Genomic DNA, 19,737 nt, shown 5'->3' with positions numbered 1-19,737 from the left:
ATAAGGGCACAGGTTTGTGTACGACAATGATCCCTCTTTGGCACTCAGCCACAAGCAACGGTCAATTCGTGATGTGACTCCAAGATGATCATTTTGTTACCCTGAAGGCTCTTAGAGAACACACACCCTCTTTAGACCCGAAGCTCTTAACTTGAGATTCATAGAAGGGGTCTTTAGCTGGTTTTCAGAGGGCCCCCAAATTCCCTGAAATTCCCAAAGGGATCCCTTGATTCCCAAAGAGCTCAGAACCACTGCTGCCATCCCTGTTCTGCTCCTGGTAGTCATTTCCATAACCAAAGCTCTCCTTGGACCATGGGAGGGAGTCAGGGCAGATCTGAATGCCTTCAGTTTTCTAGTTTTAACATCAAGAAACAATTATACTTCAACTTCCTTTTTTCTTTCTCATTTCACTTTTTGAAAACCCAGGCAAGAAATACTGAAAAAGAAAACATCCACAATTGTAGCTAAAAGAAAAGCCCACCCAACCTATCCGCTTAGAAAGGAAGAGAGGGATGGGTGTGAAAATGTGCGCGTGATGCCACCTGCTTTTCTTTATTAGACCCGGAACAGGCCTTGACTTGTGCTTCGATGTAGGTAGACGCCTTAATTTCACTAATCCTGTCTCCACTAGCATGAAGGTACGGCACCAGGAAAGGGAATTCTAGAAATTGACCCCAAACAGGATTCTATTACAACAAACTTTTGGGCAGCCAGAGTTAGCGCTGAGGAAGTACGAGACATATTGTAGTGATGAAATATGGTCCCTGTATGAGTACTAATAACATGGAGGAGTTTAGAAAGCTTTTTCACAAACATGATTTGTTTTGCACAGTCTTACAGGATTGGAGGCTCAGAGAGGTTGCGTCTTGCCTCATTAATCCCTACTAAAGACACAAAGCCAGTAAATGGTGGGGCTGGGTCTAAAATGAACAGTGTCTCTTAACTGTGGTTTACCCTAGGCTTCTGCTATGACACAGTGCTGTCAAAACCTGTGTTTTGAGTGGTTCTTCCAGTAATGGTGACACGTTCTCATTGAGTCATGTTCCCTCTCCCTTTTGTGAACACATATAGGTGTAAAAAGGCAGGGCAGAGTTCAGATGTATACTTGATTCTTTTTTCTAAGCCAAATAATCTATACTGAAGTCAAACTTACAACTTTGAACTTACTGACTCCCTGCTGTTACCAAAAGAGTGTCAGTGGAAAGCAGAGATGTTGGCTTGTTTGTAGGTTCTGGCAAAATTATTGAATTATGTACTTCTTGGAGGTCTAAGTGAACAAATGTTACAGATGCGCCCCACTCTTGGTGATTTAAAGAATGTCTGTTGGGTAGGGTGTTTCTCTTCCATATCACCAAGGTAGGGGGCTGACCTGGATGGGCCCCAGGTAAATTTTATGGGGTTATTTCCGTGGTTGCTGAGATGTTCCTTTGCTTGGAAGTCAGATACTGCTAAAGTGAAAAGAGTGGTCGTTGAATTTGACCCTTCTCCTCCAGGTGAGATGATCTTAGACTTTCAAAGGCACATTCTTGTCTACCTGAATCATTGCTTACCTCAGTAGCCTGTGCTGGTGTTTAATCATCCTTCCCAGAAAGCCCCTAATCTGTCGTATTCAGGACCTCCATCGGCAGTAAGTCCCTTCCTCTCTCCAGCTCTGTGGACATGTAAAATAGCCAGGCACCTAGACAGCACCCTCCAGCCCTGGCATTTGGACAGTTTTCTCAAAACTACTCCAACAGTAGCCTTCATTCCTCTTTTGACTGGCAAAAGAAAATCTAACCTTGCCAAGGAGTGCACGCTTGTCTCTGTCCTCGCCCTCCCTTCCCAGCTGCCAATTTCCGGTAAAAGTTCAGGAAAGAAACCACCAGTAGAGTCACTTTTGCAACAAGCTTTTATTACCTTTTGAAAACCCATATAAGAAAGACATTTAAAAAGAAAATACCCTTAAAACAAACACACACTGAGTAACACAACCATAGAAGGCACTACCAGCAGTTATGCCCACCTCTGGGAGGGAAGGGATTCTTGATACGTATTTTTCAGAGGCTTAGACTTCAGCACACGTCCTGGGGCTAACTATGCTTTTGATAAAATCTGAATTTTCCCAAAATTTTCTTATTTCATAAACACCCTTGTCTCTTTGTATATAGCTATTTGCCTTTACGTATATCTGTACACACACACGACTTTTTTCCTTCTCAAAAATAAAATAGCCATCCCCATCAGAGGGAGGTTCTCAGCAGCATTCAGCGGCAGTCGCAGGGGGAGCCATGCCTTCTGTTAACGATAAAGACATGCAGGATGGAGGAAAAATGACTCTCTTCCTACTCCCTTTTATATATGGCAGGGAGAGGGATTTTTTTTAAAGGAAGTAAAGTGATAAGGCTGAACATGAGATGGCAGATAACCAGGGTTTGTGGTTTAAAAATCTTTTTTAGAGTTGCTAGCTCATCTTGCCTTCGCAGCTCTGAAGACTACGCGTAGTTTGTAGGACAAGGGGTCAGCATTCCTTCTGGGATCAGGCGCAGTGTGGGCTCAGCAGGGGCCAGGAGGGAGCTGCTCAGGCTACACAAAGAATTGGCTTGAACCAACGGGAGGACTCGGGAAGGCCAAAGGACGGCAAAGAAACGGTCTCTCAGAGGCTGGATTGGAAACCGGCCTGCTTCAAAAATTAAGTCCCTTTCTCTCTGCCTTGGAGTGTTTTTTGCCATCCTGGCTACTTGCTTGAATTGTTTGGCTGATTTATATTTAGTCTGAAACTAAACGAGGAGCCAGTACAAACTGGTGCAGACTCAGGCACCCGACCTGCCCTGTCAGTGTGGCTGACCTCACTGCTTGGAAGTCAAAGCCTGGGAACTTAGATGGAAAGGTCTGCAGCCCACGCCCCACACCAGGACTGAGGGCCCTCCTGGCCATCTCCCACAATGCCAGTTGTCCACTTCCTGGCTGGAGCGAGCCAGCAGCAGAACTTTAAGCAAGCACGCCCTGCTTCTGTCTCAAAACGAAAAGGCACTGAGGTCAATGGGGAGCCGGGCCCTTGGACTCGCTTTCCTTTCTCAGGTCAGGCTGTGCGCAGTGCCATGGCCTGGCCCAGGCTTCAGAACAGAAGGGACTCCAAGCTGGCCGGCTTGGAGGGTCCCCTCTCTAATCAAGGCAATGCCTCTGGTAGCACCTGGAGATTCCAGAGTCCCAGTAGAGGGAGGGAGACAATGCTGGAGGTCAAGGGGAAACCGAGGCAGCCCAGGCCCTCCTCTGCCTGCTGGCTGGGGGGTGGGGAGAGGTGACACATTTCTCTGCAGTGCTTTTTGGCTTTCTCTTACTGCTTGATGCCCTTACTCAGCAGGGGATTTTTAAAATGGTAAGTGTCTGGTTTCCCTTTAGTAGAAAAACACGAGGATAATGGCAATATTAAATTTGTAACTTAAAAACAAACAGTTGACAAAGGTGTGACTAGGTACCACGCACACGCAGCTCTCTGCCTCGGGGTTTACTTGCACACAGTCTCTCAAGGACCAGGGCCCAGCCAGGGCAGGCCGCAGCATCTCTGGACATCTCTGCACCAACCTCAGCTTTGGTGGTCCTTACCCTGAGCCTCTGGGGCCTCTGGGGCCACTGGCTTCATGAGCTTCCCTTAAGCATGACCGGCGGGCACCCTGGGGGCAGGGGGATCGACTCTTTCAAGAGCCTCATCCTACTTTCAGGGGCTTAGACCAGACCTGCTAAAGGAAAAACATTCTACAACTTCTGACTCATAAATAAAGGTACTGTGGGTGGCAAGAGAGAAACTGTAAGAATAAAAGCCAGAGAAAGCTTTCAACTCCAAAGCCTTTGTTTTCCCTTTGCTGACGGTGTGATCGGTCCAGTGTGGCGATGAGAGAGGCATCTATTCGGTTCATGGAAGGTTCGCAGATGCAGAGAGGACGACGGTTGCTCTTTCCACGTGGCACCGCTGCCATGTAGTCAGTGTGGAGGGACGCAGTGTGGAGGGGCAGGCAGGAACAACCCCCGCCACGAGCAGTTGTCCAGAGACTCTACGTGCCACACCTAGAACTGCTGGGCGAGCACAGATGCACCCACCAGAGGTGTCCTGAGAAAAGGTGTCTGTCGCAAAATAATAATTAATAATAAAAATAAATCCGAGGGCATCAGGAGGAGAGGAAGCTGGACTCGTTACCCAGGTTTGCCCTGGGATTCTCTTAAGGCTTCCTCCAGTTTCTGCCTGAACTTGTCATACTTCTTCTGTACTTGCTGGATTTTGTCCTGCTCCTCTTTTTCCAGGATGGCTAGGAAGTTCTGGAGCTCAGGGATGGAAAAGGCATCCCACTGTGAGGAGAGATGTGGGGCAGGGAGAGGGGCAGAAGAGGAGATGGGTTAGAAGCTGATGCGACCCGCAGGGCCCTGCCGCCTCCCTCTTCACACAGTGGGCACCAGGGATTCCAACTGAATAGGCAGGTACAATGAGGGAAGCTGGGGGGTTACTTCTCTGTCATGCCAGAAACAAAATTTCACATCCTGGCATCTCGTGACCATGAGTCACCAATCCATGAGCCATGTTTCTATTTTAAGAATCAATCATCTTTCCTCCACACCAGCTGAGAGCCTGACAGTGACGCTGAAGCCCCACTCCCACCCAGGCGCTGCTGGCCTGCTCCCATCGCCCTCTGCTTTGGGGAGATAGCTCCAAGCTCCCAGCATGCAGACCCCAGAGGGGCAGCGGGAAGCGTGCTGGGCTTGGGCTCCAGGGCCTGTGCGTGAGCCTGCACATCCCACTCCCTTTCCCAGCCTGTTCTCTCATCTGCCATGGACTGAGGGGCTCTTACTTCCCATGGCTGGCAGAGGAGATAAGGAGATAACACAACCTATAAAGGGCCCTCTAGGGGCTTGACCTCTCAGGATAGACGGCAAGTCTGACTTCTCTCAGACCCACCCAGGAACTGAGGCCCCCGTGGGTCCAAGGATTTAGACTCCTGAGCTCCTTGAACATAAAGGAGTGTCAAGGTTTACCTGGCTTACTCCCCACATGGGATAAATGAGAGACTGAAGTCCCGGGAGGGAAGGTAGCTTAGCCAGGATCACAGAGCTCGTGACAGCAGATCTAGATCTAGAACTAAAACTAAAACCCAGGCCTCCAAACTCCTAGGACAGCGCTTCCCACTGGGCTAGCAGTGTTCACACATTTTCAGTGGAATACTTTTTCCAAACAAAATCTCCCACAGATTTCAATATATAAAGCAGATGAAAACAGAGCTGCCCTGGAACCCCCACCCGTGCCCCGAATCCCCACAGTGTTCCTCAAAACCTGAGGAGTCCAAGTGCGGGAAACCCTGTGTGACCTTCCCCTGCTCTCCATTAAGTCTCGGGTGACTCTGCCTCTCAAGTATCCCAGGCCATGGGGAGCACCGGCCTGTTTTCACCCCAGTTTACACCACAAGACTAGACTCTGGTTTCCCCGTAGGAAGGAGGTCAGTTTTAAAAACTGAGGGAGAGAAGAATAGCTCAAAAACATCTACAGCCACCAGAGAGAGCCTGCTGGGCCTCATACCATCCTGGAGCAAAACCAACCAGGGCCCGAGTACAGAGTTTCTCACCCCCACCACCCTGAGTTTTCAGAAATAAAGTACATGAAAATCCCTTCTTTCCACAGGTCTTGCCAGAAGCAGGCCCTGACTTGCTATCCCAGGGTGCTCACAATCCTGGCTTAACCAGGGAACCTTTAGCCCAACACTCACCCCAGCTCAGCCCTCTCAAGCCATTCCCTGCTGCTACTGGTGCATGGTCCCCACCTACTCTGGGTAATTAGGACAACGCCCAGCTGCACCCTACCCAGTGTGCCCTGAGGGATGGGTTTGTGCAACAAGCAAAGAATCCCAGACCTACCTCCACCTCTCCAGTTTCATTCTCCTTTAGCACAAAGCTGAGGACATCAGTGTCAGGCCCAGCAAGTAAGCGCAGGTAGAGGGGGCAGTCGGCAATGGAGAGTTTCTGGAAGAGCACTGCAAACCAAGAGAAGGGGCTGGGAACTCATCCTCGAAAAGAAGGGCAGGGGCCCAGGGTGGGTGGGACAGAATTGGAAAAGCTGAGGTAGAGGTGGTTATAACTGGAAGTAGACATAGCTGTCCTTTCAATCTAGTGAAATAAATACTGTAATAACCTCTTATCTTGGGTGTCTACTTAGAGTTGAAAGTACATTTCCACTCACATCATCTCCCAAAAGATTAGGAGTGGAAGAGCAGATGCTCTCCATTATGGAGTTCAGGAAATGGGAGCCCAGGGCGTGGTTTTCCTGAAGTTGCTTAGAGTTAGGGGCACAATGAGCTGGCATGAGCTGCCTGCCAAGCTCTCTGCTCTTGTCTTTCGGCCCAAATCTGTGAGTTGCTCTTCTATAGCAGGTGGGTGGTGGACTCTGGCCAGAGGAGCCCCATTTCTCCCACCCACGTCTGGCAGGGGTGTGAGTGGACACGGACAGAGTCGGGAATGGTAGCTTCTGGTAGGGAGCTCTCTCTCGTTCTTACCTTGCCCATCCTTGTGTATCCGCTTGAAAAGTGCAAACTTCTGGGGATTGTCCACGACCATGAACTTCTTGAGAAGCCCCTGGATGACCTCACTGACCGTGGTGGTGCTGCTGATGTGTAGCTGCTTGATGGCATCGAGTGGCAGGTAAAAGGATGTCCGCTTGTCCGTGGTGGCTGCCAAGTTCACCTCCTTGATGGCGTCATAGATGGACTGCGGCCGGATCCCGGCGGGCACTGTCACCGGCCGCCGAAGTTTCAAATGCACCTTGATGAAACCCGTGTAGGTGCCGTCTTCGCTCTGCCAGTGGGCAGGAAGAGCACGTCACATGGGGTCAGGGTGGGGTCCATCCTACATGACCATCTCTCGCCCTGGGCATTGCCCCAGGGGCTTTGGAGGCCTCCCCTAATAGCAGTGCCACCCAGGAAATCCCACCTCGACACTTCCTGTCTCTGCTGATCTGGGGGTGCTGGAGGGGACAGAGGCACCTTTCTCCCCCAGAGCAGAATAAGTGCTGCCGTGGCTTTCCCACCCAAGAGCTCAAGCTGCCGGCCCCCAAAATCCTTGTCACCAGGCAGATGCTGATTACCTTGGCTAAGTCCCTGTCTATGAGGCAGGGTCTAGCGTGTGACCTTTCTAGTTTGTATCGCCAAATCAGGGAGGAGTAGGAAGGCTCCATAATGGGGTCTTTGGAGCACCAACCAGCTAAGCTTTCCTCTTGGCATCTCTCCAAAGATCCCGCCACCAGCAAGACTTAAGGCTTTGTGCCTGAGTGTTCTGGAGCTCCATCTCGCTAGCCCCTAAGAGTCAGTTGCTGCCAGCCACCAGCAGAGGGCAGACATCTCCCTGCCCCATTGGGAGACCCCATCCTGAACCTGGCAGCTAGTTGGGAGCTAAGGAAGCCTCCCCCAGGCTGCACCGTGCAAAGAGCAGGAGAGGCAGGAGGAGGAGCTGCCCGGTCGAAGGCTTCCTGGGGACCACGCGAAACCGGGTCCTGGGTCACTGTGTCGTTTCATTCCCACAAGCTCTGACAGATGGGTATTAATATCTCTATTTTACAATGAGGCTTGGAAAAGTTAATAATTCCCAAAGTCAGAAGCAAAAAAGTGGAAGAACCAGAAACTGGATCTGGAATGTACTAGAAGGCCCATTCTATATCCTTAAAGCACAGGGAGGCCATGTGTGGCCCCCGCTGCCAGCCGCCCATGGCCCCTGAGGGTCTAGAGTCCCTGAAGAAAGGGTGGGGTCTACAAAGGGGTAGCCGCAGACTCCAAGGGGGGGCCCAGGAGCCACATCAGATGGGGCAGTGGAGCGGGTGCTGGGTGGGGAGCAGGGACCCTGCTCACCAGCTTCATGCCCAGGCAGTTCTTCTCCCGGGCGTTGTAGCTCTCGATCTTCTGCTTGATCTCCTGCAGTGTGGGTGGGTGCCGCGTCTCCTCCGCGGGTTTACAGACATTCTGCAACACAGAGAAGTGGGAGAGGGTGTACAGAGGTTGTCGGGCTGAGAAGGGGACAGACACACCCTTCCAAGGGCTTCTCTGACCCAGAAGAAGGGAGCACCAGCCCCACAGGGTGAAAGTAATTGCATGGACTCAGAGTAGGAACCAGAAAAGGTCAAATCCCAGCTGTACCACTGCCTGGCCAGCTGCCTACAGGGAAGTCATTTAAAGCTCTCGAAGCCTCAGTCTCCTCACGGTGAAATGGGAACAATACCTACGCCCCATCCTGGGTTGTTGAGACTAGTGTGAAAGCACCTGGCATTGGCCATGAGTGAGAATTCTGAGAATTAGCAGGGCTGCCTTTGCTTCCTGAGGGTTACTATGGATAAGACGCTTTTAGGTGGGAGATGCGAAGAAATGAAAGCCATGCTCCAGCTCCAAGAAGCAGCAAGAAAGCTGGAGGCCAGGCCTGCACACACGGCGCCAGCCTCTGCTGATGGGAGTGGCAACAACTCCCCAGACCCAGAGGGCTGAGGGCCCATGGACATGTGACTGGCCACAGTGCTTTGCACATAAAGAGTAAACAGGTACCTAGCAAGTGAAGGAGTGACCCGGGGTGGGGGCTGGAGCCCTCTAGGATAACCAAGGAGACAAGCCGTCTCTCCTGGGCTGTAGGGACACCCAGCATTTCCCGAATACCTCCTCGGTGCCCAGTGCTCAGTTTCGGTGTCTCACTGAGGACAAAACACAGCCCTGCGAGCTCTAGTTTACATCCCTGTTTTACAGGCGAGACAGCTGAGGTGAGAGGAGTCCAGGAACCTGCCCGAAGCCCACGTTCGTGTGTGCGGACGTGAAGGAGAGTGCAGGTTGCCCTGCCGCGTTCTTTTTCTGGCATCATGACTCATTTTCTCACACATTCCCTGGGGAAGGGTCGGGGAAGGGTCAGGGAAGGACGAAGCTGAGGGCTCAGTGTCCTTTGCACTGTGGGGGTAGTTTGAGCAGTGCATCCCAGGGTCTAAACAACGCTGTCCCTGGGTCAGTTCCCCAGATTTCTCTCCACATCACCACCACCCACGCCCTGGTTTTGTCTTGATGCTGTCCCCACGTGCCTGTGAGCGTGGAAGCCAGTTTAGTGGAACAGGTTGGTCAAAACCCACCCGGCCTGATCTTAAAAACCTAGCAGACTCGGGACGGGTCAGGATTTTCCTTTGACAAATGGGAGAAACTGAGGCCCAGGGGACAAGGTGACTCTTGCACAGCCTCACAGCATGACAGGGGGAGAGCTGGGAACCCTTGCTCTTTGGGCCGTCTGTGGGTGTCCCTGTTTGGCTCAGCTGCCCTGACATCACCACGCCAGCCCGCTGTATACAAAGGAGCACCCACAACAGAGCCTGCCCCCACCTTCCCTTCACAAGCCTATCGGTGGGAGACGTGGCGCCCTGAACAGCACGCCATCACTTCCTTCTCCCACTTTCTAATCCCAGAGAGCCAATACAGCGTCAAGCTCTCCAGCTGCCAAGAGGAGCTGGCGTGGCTGGGGATGAGTGGCTGTACCCTCCCATCACGCGGCACAGATGACAACAGCCTACACCCTCTCCCCAACACAGCGCCTTCCCCAGCCTGCTTCCTCCGCTCTGTACTTTTCCTGCAGGGTTGCTGAGGATCACAGCCCTGGACTTGGCACCGTCGTGTGTCTTCTCCTACCTATGACATATGTTCCTCCTCCTTCACAGATTAGAAAGCAGAGGCTCAGAGAGGTTACAGAATGTGCTGGTAAGGGGCCAAGCAAGGACTGGAATCAAGTCCTTCTAAGTCTGGAGCCCATGCCTTTCTCAACTCACCCACTGGCCACCCCCAGGACAAAAGGGCTGGCCCACACTCCTCAAAGGACCACTGAAAGGCCACCTCGCAGGGTGGGATGAGCCGCTGCTAAGCCAAGGCCTATTGATCACCTGACCCGTGAAATGCCCCCTCAAGGTGTGTCTCATCTGTGGGTCAGGCCGCAGCGGCCTCGGGGCCCGAGGGTGTGTGTCCCCTGTAAAGGTGGCCTTTTTGCCTCCAGGGCGGGGAGCAGCTGCCAGGATGCAGGGCCCAGCCCTTCCCCACGTGCCCGCTCGGGCCTCTGCTGGACCTTGATCCTTTCAAAGACCACCCAAAGGAGGTCACTCCCCAGGACAGCTCCCACCTGCTTGAGGTGAGTGTCAGGTGTGAGCCTGGCAGATTCTACACAGTCAATGTTGATCATTAATCCAGGGCCTTGCAAAACGGACCCTCTCATTCCTCACCCCTTTCCTCCATTGGCTCCTGGAGCAACCTCTTCTCAGCACCCCCCGACCAGGTACAGCTCTCGGGGACCACCGCCCCTGGCCAGGGTCCTTTCCCGCCCTGCCCTCTGGGAGCCTCCAGAAGGACCAGTTGTCGGTTCGCTATTATCTTGTCTGTTCTGCCTCTCTCTGAAGGATGCAGGCTGTTGCTCCACCTACCAAAGAAGAATTACATGATGGAAAGGGAGGGTCGCCTCTCACAGTTTCCGATGGGCCGCAGCCACTGCCCTGTAAGCTAAGGCAGCTGTGCTGTGGCTTTCAAAGGTCAGAGTTCCAGGCCCGGTTTTGAATACAGCAAGACACAGCTCTGCCTTCATCTGCGCTTTCTTCTTCCTGTTCCCCTTTTCTTCAGTAGATAAACCCATATATTCTCTCCCTTTCCCACCGCAAACCTGGGGAAGTGACGCAAGCAGCTGCAGGCACCCCCGCCTTCCAGGACTGAGGCGGAAGAAAGCACCCCAGACCTCACCCATCCAAGGGGGGCCTTTGGGGCGATGGGGAGGGCCCCTTCTGGGAGGGCAGGAGCCCGTGTGAGGGCACCAATCTCACACCCGTGGGATGTCAGCACCCAGGTCGGGGGTGGCTACTGCCCACACCAAATCTGGCACACATGTTCTGTCAACGTGGGCACCCAGACAGCCAGCAGGCTACAGCCGCTAGGGCTCACAGGTCTTTTTCCCAACCAAGAGCTAGCAGAGAATCTAGACCAGTGATTCTTGGACTTGGCTGCATCGTGGAATCACCTGGGGATCTTTAAAAAGAATTGCCACCAGGGCCCCACTCCCCCTCTGATATAGAGATTCTGAGATTCGCCACCCCCAGAGATTCTGATTTAATTGGTCTGGGGTGCAGCTTGGACATAGGGATTTTTAACACACACACACCCTGGGGATTCTAGTATGTAGCAAAGTTTGAGAACCACAGGTAGACTTCTCATAGGTAATTCCAGAACTCCAGCTGCAAAGAGTTACCACTTAGGTGTCCCTGGATATCCACTGGCCCTTAGCTTTACCTAAAAGGCAGCATCCACTGTATGAACAAGTTAAAGAATCATTTTCAGAGGGTAGGACAAAGACCTCAGTTTCTATTCATCCACCAGGTTCTGAAGACTTCAGAGGTAAAATATTTGCCTTGGTCCAGGGGTAAGATGCAAGAACCCAGGCAGATAAAGTTTTGTCTCCTGGGGCAACCAAAGATGGAGACGGAATAGGGAATTCTGTTACGATTTAACAAATCCAGGCACTGGTCTAGGAGGTGTCCCCTCTGCCGGGTGCTACACAGCTCAGTGCATCTGGCCTGGGATTTGTCTACTCTGAGTAGGGCCCTGGTGTTGTGGCAGATGGTTTGGCTATTCCCAATGCAGCCGGCATGTCCAGGGCACTGGTGAAAAATAGATTTGGGTTCATATGTGCCCTAAGCTGTGGAAAAGGCCCGTTTCTCCTCTACCTCTCAAGGTTACTGGGATGCAGCCAAGTGAAGAGACTCCGTGCTTGTGGTCAGGGCAGAGATTTCCCCAAGACAGTGATTCTTAAACTTTTCCATTAAAATACCATTAACACTGATTGTTCTGTAAACCCTCAGTGTAGCAGTTTGATATGGTTATAAATTCCAAAAATAGATATTGGATTATGTTTGTAAAGTGGTCTGTACCTGGGCACAATTAAATTATGATTAGGGCTTTGACTGGTCCACGTCAGTAGGACATTGAGTCCCCACGCCCCTGGTGGGAGGGGAATCAAAGATAAAACTACACAGCAGGGAAGTGGATTTGGTTCAACTGATAGAGCGTCTGCCTACCATACAGGGTTTGATCCCCAGGGCCTCCTGACCCGTGTGGAGCTGGCCCATGCACAATGCTGATGTGCGCGAGGAGTGCCGTGCCACATGGGGGTGACCCCCGCAAAGGGGAGCCCCACGTTCAAGGAGTGCGCCCCGTAAGGAGAGCCGCCCAGCGCGAAAGAGAGTGCAGCCTTCCCAGGAACGGTGCCACCCACACGGAGAGCTGATACAGCAAATGATGCAACAAAACAAGACACAGATTCCTGATGCCACTGACAAGAATACAAGCGGACACAGAAGAACACACAGCAAATGGACACAGAGAACAGACAACTGGGGGGAAGGGGAAAGAAATAAATAAAAAATAAATCTTTAAAAAACAACAATGGCAACAAAAAAAAATCTACATGGCAGAGCAGAGGAGTTAGTTGGAGTTTTGAGCTGGAGCCTGGGAAGTGAACACACAGGAGAAGAACACGGAGGAATAGTGACAGCTCCTTAGACAGAAGCAGCCCTGGGCAGAGAGACAGAGCCAGTCGCCTAATACTCTACAGCTGGCCTTGTGGAGATAGCAGAGGTGCTGAGCCTGGAGAGAAATGAGTCCCAGGAAGAGAGGGACCCAGGAAGCCTGAACCCCTGAGGCCATCTTGCTCCAACATGTGGCAACAGACTTTGGTGAGGGAAGTAACACACGCTTTATGGCCTAGTAACCGTAAGCTTCTACCCCAAATAAATACCCTTTATAAAAGCCAAAAGATTTCTGGTATTTTGCACCAGCACCCCTGCGGCTTCTCTAATAAAGAAAAAAAAAATAGAATCTGTGTAAGCACACGTGCAAAAGCTACCCTTAACAACAAAATACTTCTTGTGGTCTGGAGCCTATCTCAGAGGAAACTTACCCTAAGTTGAATTTTCCCTTATTTTATCTTTTAAAACACACACACACAATTGGCCAGTTCCACATTCTAATAAATGACATATGTGGTCTTAATTTTGGTTCTGGGGAGTGGCCCGGTGCTCTGGAAGAAGATGCTCTGAGTCAGTCCTGGGGCTTCCAGTTCCCAAGGTGGGCCCAGAGCAGCCGGCGGAAGCGCCAACAACGAGGAGCCACCCCGGGAGGGACGGAGGCCGAGGCGGCTGGAGTCCAGCAGGTACCTCCAAGCCCACCTTTCCTCACCATAAATCACACCAACCGCGTTTTTGCCAGAAGCTCCACTCGTCCTCCCTCCCCCTTGCCAACTCTTCTCCCACTACACTGCTTTCATCCTACCATTCCCGAGGGCCCAGCTGTTTCCTGGGCTGCCGTGGCAAATGACCACTAACTGGGTGGCTTAACATGACAGGAATTTATTCCTTCCTGGTTCTGGAGGCCAGAAGTTCAAAGCCCAGGCGCTGGCAGGGCCTGGCTCCCTCTGAAGGCGCTGGGGGAGAGCCTTCCTCGACCCCGGCAGCTGAGGTGCCAGGCGTTCCGTGGTTTGTGGCAGCACGGTCTCTGCCTCCCTCTGCCTCCCCACGGCTGCCTTTCCGCGGTGTCCATGTGACCTTTTCCATCTCTTACGAGGGCACCGGTCATCGGATTTAGGGCCAGTCCTTACCTTAATTATTCTGCAAAGACCCTGTTTCCCAATGAGGTCCCATTCTGAGGTGCCGGAGGACATGAATTTGGGGGACACTGCTCAACCCACTTCACCACAGGCAGTCCCTTCATCCGGCAAGGCCTGGCTGAAGCGCCTCTTTTCTCATGAAGGCCTCTCTGACCACTGCCGGCCTGGAGGACATTATTAGAGCTAACTACGGGGCAGGCACTGGTCTAACTTCTTAGCATATGTAGCAGTTTGATATGGTTATGAATTCCAAAAACAGATATTGGATTATGTCTGTAACCTGGTCTGTACCTGGCCATGATGGAGTTATGACTGGGGCTTTGATTGGGCCACATCGTTAGGGATAAAGGGCATGGCAAAGGAAAGAGTTGAGGGCTTTTAATGTTGGAATTTTGATGCTGGAGTTTGATGCTGAAGCTGGAGCCCCAGAGACAGAGCCATTTGCCTGGTAGTCTACAGCTGGCCTTGTGGAGAGAGGCAAAGCCTAGAGAGCCTCTTAGTCTACAGCTGAGCCCAGAGGAACCCAGGAAGCCTGAACCCTCACAGACGTCGGCAGCCATCTTGCTCCAACACGGGAAAATAGACTTTGGTGAGGGAAGTAACTTATTGTTTATGGCCTGGTATCTGTAAGCTTCCACCCCAAATAAACACCCTTTATAAAAACCAACCAATTTCTGGTATTTTGCAGCAGCACCCCTTTGGCTGACTAATACAGCATAAATTAGCTAATTTTGTCCTCACAGCAACTTTACGAGGAATGCACTATTTATACTCATACTACAGATGAGGAAACTGAGGCTCAGTAAGGCTAAAGCTGACCTCCATCTAAAGCTAACACTATACTATCTGGCACTTAAATATGCGTCTACTTTCATTAACCTCCAAGTAGATCATCTGTCTCAATTTTTCTCTCCAAACAGACTGAAGTTCCTTAATGACACACACCTGACTTCCATTTCTTCTTTATGCCCCTTGTCTCTTAGCAGAGAATAATACTTGCTCAAGAACTTTCAGTGTCACCCCATTGCCTACAGAGGGGAAAGAAGTCTGTTTCTCCCGGGAATTTGGATTTTAATTTAGACTGAGCTCTGTAACAGAAGTGCTTAAGCTTGTCTTGTCCACCACAGTATCCCAGGGTCTCATTCTAATCTGGAAAACAGCCTGGGATCAGTAAATAACTGCAGAATGAACATAAGTGTGTGGGTTCTGACTCCCATGTACTATGTGATCTTGGGGAAGTCAGATAACTTCTTTAAGCCTCAGTTTCATAAATAAATTCGGGATAAAAATCCTTTATTGCCTCATAGGGTAGATGCAAACGTAAAAGTGAAGGAGATTTAAAAAGGTTTTTGGCAATTATCAAACCCATCCAAGGGCATGTACTGTAACCAGCATCCAGGCATACAAAACCTTATGTCCTGAGCCAATCCCTTATTTCACTTTCCTCCAGCACATATTCTACCATATGCACACAGAGTTCATTCATTTCTTCCTCTAGACCAGCGATGGTAAAGGGTCAGATAGTATTTTAGACTTTGCCTAAAATATAGTATCTGGTGCAACTACTCAACTCTGCTGTTGTAGCGCAAAAGCAGGCATAGAATGAGTGTTTTATATTCAGTATGGAATATTCCATATTCACTGTGGAATCTACACTGTTGCTTGAGCTGTTTGCCCTGCCTAGAATACGCAGCTCTTTTTCTCCCCTATAATTAGAATCCTAAAGTTCCATCTTCTCCATGTGGTTTCCCCATGAAATTTCTCCAGCCCTTAGCAACCTCCTCTCATTTGCAGCACTCTTAATATAACAGATCCCTGACATTTTAATTCCACATGCAGGTACAGTTTCCTGCCTTTCTCCTGAATCATACTTCTGTTGAGAGTCATACATTTCCTGTGCATTTCCTCCCACCACTTAGTTAATGGGCCTTTTGTAACTTCACTTTCACTTAATGAACATTTTTTCATGAGTAGACAAAGGGTTTATCACTCCACTGGGATCCTTACTCCCCTCCGTTCTCCCATGAGGAGACAACCAAGTTGGCTGAGGGCAGGAATACAGGTGGGCAGCAAGGCTCTCTCACCAGCCCCGTGGCTGCCTCCCAAACACCAGCCCCCACAGCTGAAAATTCCTATCAGAGCAAAGCTGCAAATGACCCATATCATGGACCTCTGCAGCTGCTTGCTAATATTAAATCGATGACTGCAAGGGCCTATGAAGGTGACCAAAGTTGGCATCTCATTATATTCTGCCTTTTATTTTTAAATTATTGTTTCACATGTGTTAATGCCACCTCCCCAGTTAGATGGTACCTGGAGGTGATAGATTTTATGTCTAAAGCTTATGCTTCCTTTGCATCCCCTGCGGGGCTCGGCTGCGCTCAGATGACCTCCAAGGCGGTATCTGAAAAGTACCTGCTGACTGGTTGGCAGGGAGAGGGCAGAGCCGCCTGAGTGAGCCACAGCCCAGAGCGCCGCAGTGGACGTCAGAGTCCGTTCAGGAGGACCGACACCAACCTGCACCCCGAGGAGGCCCAAGAGAGAAGGTGGGGGTGGTACAGGACTGTGGGCTTGGGCTGGAAGCCAGCCCTGTGGCCCGCCTCCTCCTGCTGATCAGAAAGCAATGGCAAAACCATCAAGTGACCTGTGACCTCTGTGAGTCACTTCCCCCCCGAAGACCTCCATTTCCTCATCTGTGAATGACGAAGTGAGACCAGAGAAGCTCCAAGGTCCTTTTGCAGCTCTAAGGTCTAAACATAAGATCGGTGGGTTTTTTCATCACTGCTTCCTCTTCTATTTCAGAGAATTGGGTGTGGGGATGGGGGCCTCTGGGAACATGCTGGGCATGTCTGAACTGCAGTAGGAAGCACTGGGCTCCCGGGACGGTACTAAGAAGACTGTTTCTCGCCTCTGCAACGCTGCTTTTCTCACTGCTTGCCACCTGTTTACTCTGGGCCTCTGTAAGACCCCATCTTAGCCAAGCTCAAGTAGCTCTATGCCTTCTTAACTCCTGCAAGTCAAGAAAACAAAACAATACCCCGGAAGTCATTCACCGTGAGCTTTCGCCACATTTCCTCTTTCTCGGCTCTTAGCAAATCTGTCCGCAGCAATTCTTCTGCCCTTGGCTGGGAGGCACCTCCAGGCTTTTGTCAGGGAGGAGAGTTGCAGGGTTCCCAGTCGGACCTGCTGCCCAAATCCTCTGCTGACCCCAAACGCCTGGTGTTCCCGTTAGACCGGTCCAAAATGGGAACCCCTGAAGGGGAGGGGCGGAACCCCAGCTGTCTGGGCTCTCACCACACTGAGGCTCACGGGCCCCTTGGCCCTGGCCTCGGCCAGATGGGAAGGAGGAGGCCCCCGCGCAGAGGCCCCCCAGTCCTGAAGGGCCTGCGTTCCGGCGGCTTCCGCAGCCCGGCTCTGGGCAGTGAAGGGATTTATTCCTGGCTGCCCCTGAGGAGCTGTCCAACATCCAGAAGTAAAAGGGTTGGAATCTCCTAAACTCCTAAACTGTGTTCTCCCCTAGGGGCAAGGAAGGGGCCTCAGCACAGAGTCAGGGCGCAACCAGACCCTGTGACCTCTGAGCAGCTCTGTGGAGCATGGAGAGGAGGAGCCGGGAAAAAGAAAGGGGGTTTGGGAAACTGGCACGAGACAGCCGAAGTCCCCCGCACAGACATGTAGAGCAGATGGGCAGCGTAGACCGTCAGGCAACAGTAACTAACTGCCTACGAGCGAGGCTGTGAAGGGCACTTGGGGGACGGAGGAACAGACGAGGGGCGGTCCCCGGGCTTGGGGGCCCACAGGGTACCTGAGGAGGGGAGGTGCGTGCACCGTGAAATACCAAGACGAGCGCAGCCGTGCGGGACGCAGGGCCTCTGCGGCTCTCTACACAACCAGACCAGCTTCTGCACGCGGGCGCGACGACGGTCACGCCAGAGGCCTCCTGAGGGGCCAGCGTGTCCCCGGCCGTGCCCCCGCCCCACACCCTCCTCCTTCAGGCTGCCTCTCAGTCCACGAGCACGAGCAGGCCATCCGGGCTGGGCCGGCTCCAGGCCACAGCGCCCCACATGGGAGGTCACGAAAGCCTGTGGTTTTGGAGTCCCAGGGACCTGGGTTCAAGCCCCGCCTGTGCCAAGTTTTAATAATAAAAGGCACCAAGGCACTGCTCTAGGGCCTTCACACTCCCGATTCTATTTAATCCCCTCAACAACTCGCTGAGAAAGACACTGGTCTTCTCCAGGGCCCCTGCTCTCCGCCAGACCGGCTGGCCCCACACGTGGGACGAGGCTGGCCTCTGCGGGCCGTGCTTGCTCGTCTCTGCGCCTGGCCAAGGCCATCTCCCCGAGACTCGGATTTCTCTGTCTGAGAAATGCAGATAACAAGGCCTTCTTTTTCCATTTGTCATGGAGAGCAAATGAGATTGCACATCTCATCGTGCTCAGCACAGAGTCGGCACGCAGTAGGCCCACCAAAAAGGCTGGCAGCAACCTCAGTGGTCATTTGCCTGGCGGACAAGGGAAAGTTTGGTCACTGGGGGTTGGTGCAACGTGGGGATTCTCTTGCCTTTCAGCCAGGCCACGCCGGGACTTTCATGGGCCCTGGGCACTTTTGCCTTCAGGGTCCCTTCCTCCATGAAAAATCATGAAAAATTAGGTTTTATCACTTTATTGGTATAAAAGACGAATGTACCAGTAGCACACATTAAAACATTTTCTCCAACCCAAAATTTCTTTTTTTTTTTAATTTTAAAAGCAATTAAAACCTTTTGGTGGGCCGCTAAAGTATTGTGGGCCCCTAGTCCCGCCAGCTGTACCCCTTGGCTGCGTTGGGGGGCGGTCCGCTGGACGCCACAGCATGACCAGTCAGGACTGTGAGGGGTCCCAGGACGCAGGACTTCCAGTGCTAAAACAGGGGCAGTCCTGGGCAAACCAGGACAGCCAGTCGCCCTAACCCCAAAGACCCCTCTTCCAGGCGCTGATGGACTCCCCCCGTCTCCTGCAGCCCCCAGGGCCACTGCTTCCCTGTCCTTACGAAAGCTGCTTCTGAGTCCTCTCGCGGGGGATCTTCCCCGGCTGCCCCTGAAGATGAGCACAGTACCTGTAGCCCCATCCCAAGAGGGTAAGCGCCTCAGGGCAGGACCTGACGGCAGCTTCCAGAACAGTGCCCTGCACGCGGTAGGCGTGCTTATCGAACAGAGAAAACTCCAAGAAGTAAGAGTCCCCAAATCAGACCGAAAAACCAAAACCAAACAAGTGCAGGGAAATTAAAAGGTTCCAGGTTTTTATAAGGGTCTCGTAAGAGGCCTGGACTTCCTGACCATGACACTGTCCTTTTTTTTTTTAATTTTTAATTTTTTAAAAAAAGGTATTTAGATTACATAAATGTTACATAAAAAACACAGGGATTCCCATATGCCCCGCTCCCCACACCACCCACATTTACCCACATTAACAATGTCCTTCATTAGTGTCATACATTCATTGCAATTGGTGAACACTTTTCAGAGCCTGGCCACTAAGCATGGATTATAGTTTACCTTGTAGTTTACTCTCTCCCATACAATTCTGTAGGTCATGGCAGGATATATAATGGCCTGCTTCTGTCGTTGCAATGCTTTCTGAGACAACCAACAGAAATCACATGAGACTTCTGTCTTCTGCCTATTTCTGAGGGTAGAGGACCCAAATCCTTTCCCACATTTCTTTTCAGCTCAGATGTCTGAAGTGCAAATTCAGACAGAAGAGGGTGGCACCCATTCTACCAAGAGAGCCAGAGGAATTTTCCTGTGGGGGCGTTTTCTCACTCCCTAAAGATACTTCTAGAAGGTCTTGCTTCAGGTTAGTCTTCCTCACTGTGTTTCCATCCAGGTGCTGCCCCCTCCCCCAGCCTCGCCTGGCTGACGCCTTTCCATCTCCCCATTCAGCCTGACAAAGTCCTCCTACTCATCTGCTGGAACTTGCCCCCAGGCCCTGGAACTGACTCATCTTTTGGGATAACTTCCTCCTCAATTCTCCACTTCTACCTACAACGGTGGGTTTTCCAACAACACCGGTTTTAAGTTCCAGTTATCACAGCTTTGGTTTCGTCTCC

General features: G+C 51.6%; 1 protein-coding gene across 1 annotated transcript in view; it reads right to left on the bottom strand.

Moving 5' to 3' along the window:
• Positions 1 to 1,870: 1,870 nt before the first annotated feature.
• The window catches only part of RASSF5 (Ras association domain family member 5), a 74,483-nt gene continuing 56,616 nt past the window's right edge, over positions 1,871 to 19,737 (bottom strand). Inside the window, exons 3-6 of the mRNA XM_058275120.2 lie at positions 7,854 to 7,964; positions 6,510 to 6,807; positions 5,875 to 5,990; positions 1,871 to 4,320 (exon numbers count right to left, since the gene is read on the bottom strand). Coding sequence (XP_058131103.1) covers positions 4,168 to 4,320; positions 5,875 to 5,990; positions 6,510 to 6,807; positions 7,854 to 7,964 — 678 coding nt within the window. The 3' untranslated portion in view covers positions 1,871 to 4,167. The remainder of the gene's footprint in view (positions 4,321 to 5,874; positions 5,991 to 6,509; positions 6,808 to 7,853; positions 7,965 to 19,737) is intronic.

Source organism: Dasypus novemcinctus, chromosome 13, assembly GCF_030445035.2.
Source record: "Dasypus novemcinctus isolate mDasNov1 chromosome 13, mDasNov1.1.hap2, whole genome shotgun sequence".
Classification (NCBI taxonomy): Eukaryota; Metazoa; Chordata; class Mammalia; order Cingulata; family Dasypodidae; genus Dasypus; species Dasypus novemcinctus.
Note: the sequence above shows the minus strand (reverse complement) of the source record. Positions and strands in the feature narration are given on the sequence as shown.